Raw genomic sequence first — 12,717 nt, 5'->3', positions numbered from 1 at the left:
CCCAATGCCCTTTTTTGCCTTTTATGGCATTAACATGTTTGGAGAGCCCCACAATTTGAATTTATCTAGACTTACCTGATTGTCTCTTCATGGGTATATTCAGAGTAAATAAACTAGTAAAGTGATGTTGTGTATTTACCATTAACATCATATCAGTAAGCACCCAAATTATGTCTGTCTCATTACTGCTGATGCTAAAGGAAATCACCTCATTACTGTAGTATATGCCAGATTGCTCCTTATAAGAGTACTTTCTTTTCTTTGTGATTAGTAATTTGTGTATACCTCGAGACCATAGGAATATCCTGTTTTCCATAACACTTCATCCAGTGTTTTGTATCCAATAATTATCTTTCCCTCAATTATTTTACTAGGAGTTGCAAAATGGTGATTATTTTCTATCATTTTCTCTGCATTTATTAACTGACGTTCTTCTGTAAAGAGAAATTTCCATCCTTTTTATTTTTTTGTTATATTCGAAAATTTTTATTTTTCATATTTCTTTGTCACTCATAAACAGGGGGACCTGGACGATCTACTATGCCAACCCCAGGAAACACTGCAGCTTTTCGTGCTTCCCTCTGGACCAATATGGAGAAACTTGTGGATCATATTTGTACTGTTTGTGGACAGGTAAATATTTTAGAGAATGGAAAGAATATTAATTATGGATTAATGCCTGGTTATTCCAAGTTCTGTGACCTTGGACAGCTTTCTTAAAATCTCCGAGCATTCAAAAAACCTACACTAACTGATTATAATATATGTAGAGGCTCTAGCACAATGCCCTTTTCCTTCCCTTGCTGTTTCTAGTACCTAAGCTTTACATTTGTTTCATTTAGAAAATACCCAGCTGTGTACATTCTCCCCCTTTCTGCCGTTTTTAGGTACAACATCTACAAAAAATATTAGCCAAGAAGAGAGATCCTGTTTCTCATGTTTGTTTCATTGAAGAAATAGTTAAGGTATGTTTAAATGAAAATATTTTTATCTCTTTATTGAAAAATGCAGGAAGATACGAGCCAGCCTTGTTTGTGTTCTTACCTTACAGAGTGGCTACATGCCAAATAGCCATAGGAATTGTATTTCCCCTTCCTTCCTTCCTTCCTTCCTTCCTTCCTTCCTTCCTTCCTTCCTTCCTTCCTTCCTTCCTTCCTTCCTTCCTTCCAAAGCGTGTGCAAGGTGGGAAAGGCGCAGAGGAAGAGGGAGAGAGAAAATCCCAAGCAGGATCCGTACCCAGTGAGGAGCCTGATGCAGGGCTTGGTCTCACAACCCTGAGATCTAGACCTGAGCAGAGTCGAAGAGTCAGATGTTTAACTGAGCCACCCAGGCGCCCCTGGAATTGTTTCTTGATGACAACAAACTTTCTTTATAACATGTATATAAGCACACTTGTTTATTGAGTAGATGCTACCAGTAATACTTTTTATAGACTAATTTCTAAAATGCATAAACTAATTTCTAATTTTCCATTATATAAATGATTCATTGTAAATGTTTTTAAAAGTTGCATTAGAGAATTAGATGAAAATTTGGGGTAAATTAAGAAATTTAATTAGTGGTCATTATAATGTCTTATATAGTCTTTACTGAAAATGATGGGATCCATTCAATTGTTAATTTTTCTTATGAAGCACATTGCTGTATCCCATTTTTCATATTCTGAAATTCTCCTTTCTGTCATCCACCAATCCACTGGCCTCATGGGTCATAAGAATTCCTTCCATGCATAGAAATCCGACTCTACATTTTATTCATTCATCTTGATAGGTTTTTAATAAGGAATAATAGAGTAATTAATTATTCTATTCATCATTTAATCCTGACACATAAGTGTTCCAAAGAAAAAAATTCTCTGAGCTTCCAGTATTACAGTATAGATCATTTCCTTTGTAAGTCCAAAATTTAAGGATTTTATATATTGTGTTGTGGATCTCCAAGACCACCCCCAAGTCTGGTGATTTGCTGGGAGGATTTATAGCATTCAGCATATAGTTGTGCTTGTGGCAATAATTTATTACAGTGATGAAAGGCTATGAATCAAAATCAGCTTCATGAAAGGAAAATCAGCAATAGGGGAAAAGCATATAGGATGAAGTCCAGAGGCAACCAGGTACAAGCTTCTAAGAGTCCTCTCCCAGGACTCACAAACAGGACACCTTTAATTGCTCCAGCAACAAGTGGGGACAGCATGTGTAAAATGTCCTCTAGGGAAGTTCACCTTGCACCTAGGAGTTAGATTTAATCAGGAGTCAGTTACTGCCTGGCATGTACCAAAATTCCAGACTCCCAAAAGAAAAGCAGCTGTTCAACGTAAAGCACATTATTTGCACAAACAGTTTAGGTATAGTGAGTGTTCTTATCAGAGAATCATGAGGGCCCTGTCAAAATCCAAGTCCCGGGTACCAGCCAAGAACCACTCTTGCAAGCAGGCATTTCTAAGTATAGCAGTCTCAGACCTGCTATGTAAATTGATTTTTGCACATGTACTTACAGTAGTATCTACTCACTTCCATTATCCTGCTTCATATTTGGCTTCTAATTGTATGAAAGAAACAATAATATTCTTTTGTCAATTTGTATAGTAATTAATTTTTTTAAGTTTTTTTTAAATTCCACTTAGCATACAGTATTATATTAATTTTAGGTGTAGGTTATAGTTATTCAACAACTCCATACATCACCCAGTGCTTATCGTCAACAAGTGCACACTCCTTAATCCCTAGCACCTGTTTCACCCATCCTCCCACCCCCGTCCCCTCTGCTAACCATCAGTTTGTTCTCTGTGGTTAAGAGTCTGTTTCTTGATTTGTCTCTCTTTTTTTGTCCTTTTGCTCATTTGTGTTGTTTCGTAAATACATATATGAGTGAAATCATTTGGAATTTGTTTTTTTCCAGCTTATTTTGTTTAGCATTATACTCTCTAGCAAATGGTAAGATTTCATTCTTTTTATGGCTGAATAATATTCTGGTGTGTCTGTGTGTGTGTCTGTCTGTATACACCACATCTTTTTTAGTGGTATCTTTATCTGGTTTTAAGATCAGGGTGATGCCTCATAAAATGAATTTGGAAGTTTTCCTTCTTATTCTGTTTTTTGGAATAGTTTGAGAAAAATAAGTATTAACTCTTCTTTAAATGTTTGGTAGAATTTGCCTGTGAAGCCATCTGTTCCTGGACTTTGTTTGTTGTGAGTTTTTAAGTTACTGAGGCAATTTCTTTGCAGGTTATTGGTCTGTTCAAGTTTTCTGTTTCTTCCTGTTTCAGTTTTGGTAGTTCATATGTTTCTAGGAATTTATCTATTTCTTCCAGGTTGTCCAATTTGTTGACATATAGTTTTTCATAATATTCTCTTATAATTATTTGTATTTCTGTGGTGTTGCTTGTTATTTCTTCTCTCTCATTTGTGATTTTATTTACTTGTGTCCTTTCTCTTTTTCTTTCTTTTTTCTTTTTTTTTCTTTCTTTCTTTCTTTTTATTTATTTGTAAAGAGAGAGTGTGGGGAGAGGGGCAGAGGGAGAGGGAGAATTTTAGCAGACTCCACACCCAGCACGGAGCCCTACTTGGGACTTGATCTTACAACCCTGAGATCATGACCTGAGCCAAAATCAGGAGTCCGGTGCTCAACCGGTTGAGCCACCCAGGCGCCCCTCTCTTTTCTTTCTTGATAAGTCTGGCTAGAGGTTTATCAATTTTCTTGATTTTTTTTTTTCACAAAGAACCAGCCCTGGTTTCATTGATCTGTTCTTTTTTTTAGTTTCTATACCATTTATTTCTTCTCTTCTTTATTATTTCTTTCCTTCTGCTGGTTTCAGATTTCATTTGTTCTTTTCCTAGCTCCTTTGGGTGCAAGGTTAGGTTGTGTATTTAAGAATTTGAGGGGTGTCTGGGTGGCACAGCGGTTAAGCGTCTGCTTTCGGCGCAGGGCGTGATCCCGGCGGTATGGGATCGAGCCCCGCATCAGGCTCCTCCGATGGGAGCCTGCTTCTTCCTCTCCCACTCTCCCTGCTTGTGTTCCCTCTCTCTCTGGCTGTCTCTCTCTCTGTCAAATAAATAAATAAAACCTTAAAAAAAAAAGATTTATAAAAGAATTTGAGATTTTTCTTCCTGAGTTAAGCCTGTATTGCTATATACTTCCTGTTTAGAACCACTTTTGCTACATCCCAGAAGTTTTGAATCATTGTGTTTTCATTTTCATTTGTTTTCATGTACTTCTTTATTTCTTGTATTTTGTGGCTGACTCATTCACTGTGTAGTAGACTGTTATTAATCTCTATGTATTTGTGTGTTTTCCAGTGTTTTTTCTTGTGGTCGATTTCTACTTTCGTAGCTTTGTGTTCAGAAAAGATGCATGGTATGACTTTGATCTTTTTGAATTTGTTGAGACTGGTTTTGTGAGCTATTATGTGATCTCTTCTGGAGAGTGTTCTTTGTGCACCTGAAAAGAATGTGTATTCTGCTGTTTTAGGATGGAATGTTCTGAATATATCTGTTAAATCCATCTGGTCCAGTGTGTCATTCAAAGCCATTTTTTCTTTGTTGATTTTCTGTTTACATGATCTGTTGATGTAAGTGGAGTGTTAAAGTCCCCTACTGTTACCGTTTTATTATCAATTAGTTCCTTTATGTTTGTTATTAACTGTTTTATGTATTAGGATGCATAAATACTTACAATGTTATATCTTCTTGTTGGATTGTCCCCTTTATGATTATATAAAGTCTATTTTGTCCGATATAACTATTGCTACTCCAGCTTTCTTTGGAAATCCATTTGCATGATAGAGGTTTCTCTGTCCTCCCACTTTCAATCTATAGGTTCTTTTAGGTCTAAAATGAGTCTCTGGTAAACAGCATATAGATGGGTCTTGTTTTTTTGTTTTTGTTTTTATTTGTTTTATTTTCTCACTGAGACCCTGAGATCATGATCTGAGCCAAAATCAAGAGTCGGACACTTAACTGACTATGCCACCCAAGTGCCCTTGGTCTTTTTTTTTTTAATCCATTCTGTCACGCTATGTCTTTTTATTGGAGTGTTCAGTCCATTTACATTCAGAGTAATTATTGATAGATATGTGTTTATTGTCACTTATTACCTGTTTTGTGGTTATTTCTGAAGATTTTCTCTGACCCTTTCTTGTCTCTCTCTCTTTCATGGTTTGCTGGGGTTTTTTTAGTGTTATATTAGGATTTCTTTCTCTTTATTCTTTGCATATTTATTAGTGGTTTTTGATTTGTATTTGCCATTGGGTTTGTACATAACATCTTCTGTATATAGCAGTCTATGTTAAGTTGATGGTGGTTTAAGTTTGAACCCATCCTTTACTCCTCTCCTCCCCACATTTTAGGGATATGTTGTCATATTTCACACCCTTTTATTTTGTAAGTTCCTTGACAGATATTTTACAAAAATATTTATTTTTGCTGCTTTTATATTTCCTACCTTCATACTGTTAGTCTCTCCTTTTCACTGATAGAATCCCCTTTAATATTTCTTGCTTGGCTGGCTTAGTGGTCATGAACTCCATTCGTTTTTGTTTGGGAAAATTTTTCTCTCTCCTTCTATTCTGAATGATAGCCTTGCTGGATAGTGTATTACTGGCTGCAGTTTTTTTCCGTTCAGCACTTTGAATAGATCATGGCACTCTCTTCTGCCTTGGAAAGTTTCTGCTGAAAAACCCCTGATAGCCTTATGGCGTTTCCCTTTTAGGTAACTGTGTTCTTTCGTCTTGCTCCTTTTAAGTTTTTTCTTTACTGTATTTTGCCATTTTAATTGTATGTCTTGGGGTGAATCTGCTTTTCTTGATTTTGTTGGGGGTTCTCTGTGCCTCCTGGTTCTGGATATTTGTTGTCTTCCTCAGGTTAGGGTAGTTTTGAGCTATTATCTCTTCAGATAAACTTTGTGCTCCCTTTTCTTTGTCGTCTTCTTTGGTTCTCCTGTAATGTGAATATTACTGTTTGATGGAATCCCTGAGTTCCCTAAGTTTATTCTCATTTTCCATCATTCTTTTTTCTCTCTCTTGTTCATCTTGATTTCTCTCCCTTACTCTGTCTCCTAGATCACTGATTTGCTCCTCTCTTCCAGCCTGCTGTTCATTCCATTAGTGTGTTTCTCATTTTGTTTATTGAGCCCTTTATCTTTGCTACGGTATTCCTTAACTCTGTGTTAAGGGTCTCACTCATGTTTTCCACTGTTTTCTCAAGTCCAGTGAGTAGTCTTATGATCATTACTCTAAATTCTCTGTCAAGCATGTTACTGATACCTGTTCTGCTTAAATCTCTGACCATGCATGGCCTTGTCCTGGTTTTTCATTTGGGATAAATTTCTCTGTCTTCTCAATTTATCTAAATCTCTGTGCTCATTTCTCTGTGTTCTTGAAGGTAATAGCCTTATGAAGAAGAGGTCCTGTAGTGCCCTGCTATGTAGTGTCTCCTGTTCCCCCAAGGCCTGGCCCTTCCAGCAGTGTCTCCAGTGTGTGCTGCATGCAGTCAGCTGTGGTGTCCCGGCCGCTTTATCATTCAGGCCAGGCGTCTGCAGAGGCCGTCTTTGCCTGTTATGGGCAGTGTTTGTTCCCTGTCCTGAATGTGGCATATTTTAAGTAGCTGTGCTCTGGTCTGCTTGTGGAATGAGATCTGTTGACACTGCTGCTGGAACTGAGACTCTACAAAACTCCCAGGTTGGGAGATGTGGTGTTGGCAGGGTTTTGGGCTGGTCTTCTGAGGGAGAAGGCCTGCTGCTGTGACTGAGGCAAGTGTGACTTGAGGAGCAGTTCCACGGGCGTGGGAATGGGGCAGGCTTGGTGTAAGGAAGTTAGGTAGGGAATGTGGGTATTGCACTGTTCCCTCAGGTGGCCCTGGGCTTATGTTGAGGGGTGCTGGAGGGAAATGGTGCTGGCCAGTTCCTTTGTTCCTGGTAGGGTCTCTCTGAATGCTGCCTCTCTGGGACAAGCTCTGAGATGAGCAGATGACCTCCCCACTGTGTGCCCTAGGTGCTCTTCAGGTTGCTGTTTCCGTGCTGTATGTCCACAGGTTCTTTACCTGCCTTCTTTTCAAGAGCAGCTCCAATACCTCTGAGCTCTCCCCAAGCCACATGGGCAGATCTTTAGAACTCCAGGTTTAAGCCCTGCTGGCTGCAAGAACTCACAAAATTCAGCCCCTCTAGCTTCCCAAGCCAATTGCCATGGGGATTCATTTTCCCCCTGCATCCCCCTGTGTGCTATTCTGTCTCTTGCCTTTCTCCACAGGGGCGGCTCCCTTTACACCCCAGTGGCCACAATCAGTTTCTCTTCCAGACTATGTCTCCACACTTCCTGCCTTCTTTAATGTGGCCTCTTCTCTACCTTTAGTTGTTTTGCCAGTCTTCAGGTCTATTTCTGGGGTATTTAGGATGCTTTGATAGTTATCTGTTTGTATTCATGGTATAAGGAGAGCCTAGGGTCCTCCTACTCTGTTGCCATCTTTCCCTCACTTGTATACCAAGAGGGGCTTAAATTTTTTTTTTTTTTTTGGCAAGAACTCACAAAATTCGGCTCCTCTTGCTTTCCCAGCCAATTGCTATGGGGATTCGTATAGTATATTGCATAGCTATTAATCTCTCTTGTATAGTTACTAATTTTTTTACCTTTAGTGATAAAATGGATAACTAATACCAGGCCTTCATGTTTATAGGTAAGCATATGCACATGCAGTGTTATTCATTTTTTCTAATTTTGGTCGCCTTTCTACCCAAATTAATTCATTTATTCTTTATCAGAGTGTCTTGATTTCAAGCTTTTACTATCTAATGCTTTGTATATGTTTTTACCCCTTTTTAATAGTTTGGCTATATTCTACTAATAGTATAAGAACAATTATATGAAACCATTACATTCAAGGGAATCTAAAGAAAAAAAAAATAAGGAGGAATAGTGCCATTTAACAATGCTTATGTTTGTGATATTATTATATTGGATAAAATTTCTACATATAAACTCATATATAAATTCTCATCAGTTATTATTGTGAATGAACTCTGGCAACTTCTGTGGGCCAGATTTTAAATGCATGTGAATTAACTACCAATTATAAAGGATTATTAGGAACAGGGATATATGCTTTCATTTTATTCAGTCTTTACATTAACTCACAAAATTTCTTACTGAATTAAAAATAAAACCAATAAAGATTGATTTTTCAAACACCATTCTTTCCTATTTAAAAATATAGTCATACACAACACACATATTTATACATAAATTTTAATGTAAATTTCCAGTTTAGTTATTCTTTTATGGCAGTGTTTATGAAAAAAAATTTAAGTCCCTCTTGGAATTCAGTGTCCTCATGTATATTCAAAAAAGATCAGTCTTTTGTGAAAAGTCCAAAATAACTTTTGGTCCTAAATACTTGGGATATCCAGGGCAAAAGTAAAAAACAAAACAAAATAAAAACCCTCTAAACACCTGTACATACTGCAGAAATAGCACATAAATTTCACTGTATTTAGTGTAATTTCTTTAGTCTTTTCCTTTATTATAAAGCTATGAACAGATAATTTTGCTAATTATGTAACTACCATGTAAGAACTTTATTATTCTAATGAAAATAATTATCAATGGCAACAGAATTTTTGTAGAAAGTGCAGGATTTCTAGGATGATTGGAGTCCCCAAATAAAGATCCTTAAAGTCTTCAGAGAAGTTTAAACTTTTGAGTAGAGAATGGTGTGTGTTCGGTCATTGAAGAGTGACATTTGGACCAACATCTCTAAATCTTTGTGTAATCTCTTTTTGAGGAAAGGTTATGAAGTTTTTGCAATTTCAAGGTTTTTAAGAAGGAAATATCGTGGTATTGAAACTTCTTCCTAATTTAGTGGTTTAGCCTTTTGAACCAATGAATTTATATAATTAAAATTAAATAAAATTGTAAATAATTCAAAATGAAACAATATTAGAATTATGCCATATGCTTTCTGTAGTATCTGTTTAGAAATTAATGCTTTTTCCCTCAGATTATTTCCAGTAAATACCTTTTGAAATTGGAATCTAGTCTGTATTTTGAAATTTACTGAAAGCTAAATTAATAAATACTTTCCCTTTGATTTATAATCGGGAATAGTTCATACCAGCCATTTATGTCATCTTTATACTGATGTAGTCTTCATAACATGAATATAAAATAAAAATGGACCAATTATATTAGGTATAACAATCTTAGGAATATAATTTAAATGTGGGGCCCTTTTGAAAGCTTTTCCTTAATAAGATAACTAATTCTGCTTCTGTTTAATTTAATAAATGTCCTGGCTAACTTGTAGAATTAGCCTGTTATTTTCAGTTCATAGTATAATTTGAAAAGACATATTCATACCTATCAATCGCTCAATTTTGGTATCTTTTAAAACCAGTTAAGAGTTCTAATGTCACTATATGACTATCAATACTATATATAACTTTGTTAAAGTGAGTGTAGCAAATTATTGACAAATCATCAGGATTCACACGGTGGAAAACCTGTTGTAGACTCTCATCTGCAGAATTAAGCCAGTTTCTCTGTGTTTAGGAGGATAGATATGATATTTTCATTTTCTAAGCCAGCAATTTTTATCGTCGAACAAAGTCTTGTAATCGTGTGTAGGATGTATTAGGCTAAATTTGGAATGTATTCAGCATTTTGAGCAGCTAGAGTACTAATGAGAATTTTAACTGTGAAAAAGAATGTGTTTTCTTTTCCTCTTTTAGACATATCAAATGACTTGGTGATAGGATTAAAGACTCAGAAAATTTTTAGGCCATCTAACCATGAAATCTTTTTAATATTATGAGAAAAATGTTTAACTCATTTATTTGTGGCATCTTAATTTGATTAAAAAATCAAGTAGCAATAAGCCAGTTAAGTTTCTTTTTTTTTTATCTGTGCATTTTCTTGTATGTATTTATACCTCATTTACACACACATACACACATACACATACAAATGCATACAGTTACACATGGAAATCCCCCCTTCTTCACTAATCCATTCCCTTCCTCAGTGGTAATCACTGTTTACAGACTGGTGTGGGGTTTCCATCAGTTTCCATTTCAATGGATGTGTGTATATATACATCCAAATAGGCTTTTATATTTTAACATAAATAAGACCAGACTATATGTATTATTCTGCTACCTGCTTTCATTTTTGATTATGTTTTGAAGGGTTTTTCATGTGCATTCATACTCTGGAACTCCAAGCTAGCTAAGAAGATTAAGGCAAAACCAGTTAAGTTTCTAAGTCAGATATCATCAGTAAGTACTCTCACTTATAAAGGTAAAAAGGTTTTTGCTTTTACTAGTGTGGAGACTGGATCTTCTGAAGAGTCCTCTTACTACAGTTTAAATAAATTCTGGATACACTGGGAAAACATGTTCTTTAATGCACTCTTCAGCTTGCAAAAGGTGAGAAAAATCTCTGAGGGGCAAAGATATATATACGGATATACTTATGCATGTCAAATATCTGTATATGATATATTTAAAGAATAGAAAATGGAATAAAAAATGAGAAACAAAAGACTTAAAAAATGACCAGGTAGTTCTTTAAAAAGAACCAAATAGAACATTTAAAAATTAAAAATAAAATCACTGAAATAAAAAATTGAGCAGATAGATTAGACAGATATTCCATGAAGTCAAAGAATGAATTAGAGGCTGACAAAATTAATGAAATTATCCAGAATACAGCATAAGTAAAAGATATGGAAAATACGAAAGGTTAAAAATTATGGAGGATTAAATGAGGTTTTAATATAAGGCTGTAATTGGAAAAGGAAGGCCAGCAAACTAAAAAAGAAAAAACCATATGATTAGCTCAATACATGCAGGAAAAGCATTTGACAGAATCCAACATCCATTCCTGATAAGAACTTTTAGCAAACTAGGAATAGAAAGGAGCTTTCTCAACCTGATAAAAGGCATTTAGGAACAAGGAACAGGTAAAATCATACTTAATCATGAGGACTGAATCCTTGTCTCCTAAAACCAGGGAGCAGACAAGGATTTCTTTCTGTTCTCACTACTTCTATTTAACATTATCGTAGCTAGTGGGATGGAGCAAGAAGAAGAAATGAAAGATTTCCAGTTTGGAAAGGACAAAATAGAATGGGCTCAATTTACAGATGACATCATCATGTATGTAGAAAATTTGATAGAATCTTAAAAAAAAAAACAACTACTAGAACTAAAAAGTCACTTATTGCAAGATTACAGAATACAGGTCAATACAAAAAAATCAATTGTATTTCTATATATTAGCAATGTACAATTAAAATTAAAATTTAATAATTCCACATATAGTAGCATCTAAGAATATATAATACTTAGGAATAAATCTGTTGAAAGATGAATATCATCTGTATACTGAAAACTATAAAATATTGCTGAAATTAAAGATGACCTAAGTAAATGGAGAGAGATACCTGATTTATGGGTTGCTAGATTCACTGTTAAGAGGTCCATTCTTCCCAAATAGATCTATAATCCCAAGAGATGTTTTGAAGAAATTGACAGGCTGCATCTAAAATTCAAATAGAAATACAGAGGACCTAGGATACCCAACACAGCTTTGAAAAAGAAGAGCAGAATTGGAAGGCTTAACGTTACCTGATTTCCAGACTTACAAAACTACCTATTCAAGAAAGTGTGGCATTGTTGTCAAGTTAGAGACCATATCATTGATGCAGAATAGAAAGTCCAGAAATACACTCACATCTATATAGAAAACTGATTTTCAAAAAAAGTTTGAAAAGGGGCGCCTGGGTGGCATAGCGGTTGGGTGTCTGCCTTCGGCTCAGGGCGTGATCCCGGCATTATGGGATCGAGCCCCACATCAGGCTCCTCCACTGGGAGCCTGCTTCTTCCTCTCCCACTCCCCCTGCTTGTGTTCCCTCTCTCGCTGGCTGTCTCTATCTCTGTCGAATAAATAAATAAAATCTTTAAAAAAAAAAGTTTCAAAAGTAATTCAGTGGTGACGCAATAGTCTTTTTAACAAATAATGCTGAAACATATGGATACCCAAATGTAAGACTTAAAATTCTAAAACTGATTGGAGGAACAAAATTAAAACTTTGTGAATTTGGGGAGGCAAAGGTTTCTTCAATGCAACACCAGAAGCTTGAGCCATAAAAGAAAAAAAAAACTGATATTTTGGACTTTTTCAAAATAAGAATTTCCGCTCTGCAAATTACTTCATTAAGAGAATACAAGACAAGGTATATACTGGGAGAAAATATTTGCAAATCATATTTTTTTTAAATTTTTTTAATGTTTTTTTATTATATTATGTTAGTCACCATACAGTACATCCCCGGTTTCCGATGTAAAGTTCGATGATTCATTAGTTGCGTATAACACCCAGTGCACCATGCAATACGTGCCCTCCTTACTACCCATCACCAGCCTATCCCATTCCCCCACACCCCTCCCCTCTGAGGCCCTCAATTTGTTTCTCAGAGTCCATAGTCTCTCATGTTTCATTACCCCTTCTGATTACCCCCCCCTTTCTTTATCCCTTTCTTCCCCTACCGATCATCCTAGTTCTTATGTTCCATAGATGAGAGAAATCATATGATAATTGTCTTTCTCTGCTTGACTTATTTCACTTAGCATTATCTCCTCCAGTGCCGTCCATGTTGCAGCAAATGTCGAGAATTCGTTCTTTCTGATAGCTGAGTAATATTCCATTGTATATATGGACCACAACTTCTT

General features: G+C 35.9%; 1 protein-coding gene across 1 annotated transcript in view; it reads left to right on the top strand.

The window, feature by feature from the left end:
* Positions 1-12,717, top strand: part of COG5 (component of oligomeric golgi complex 5) — a 277,974-nt gene that overhangs the window by 159,151 nt on the left and 106,106 nt on the right. Inside the window, exons 9-10 of the mRNA XM_008703618.2 lie at positions 521-633; positions 888-965. Coding sequence (XP_008701840.2) covers positions 521-633; positions 888-965 — 191 coding nt within the window. The remainder of the gene's footprint in view (positions 1-520; positions 634-887; positions 966-12,717) is intronic.

Source organism: Ursus maritimus, unplaced genomic scaffold, assembly GCF_017311325.1.
Source record: "Ursus maritimus isolate PB19 unplaced genomic scaffold, ASM1731132v1 scaffold_3, whole genome shotgun sequence".
Lineage (NCBI taxonomy): Eukaryota > Metazoa > Chordata > Mammalia > Carnivora > Ursidae > Ursus > Ursus maritimus.
Note: the sequence above shows the minus strand (reverse complement) of the source record. Positions and strands in the feature narration are given on the sequence as shown.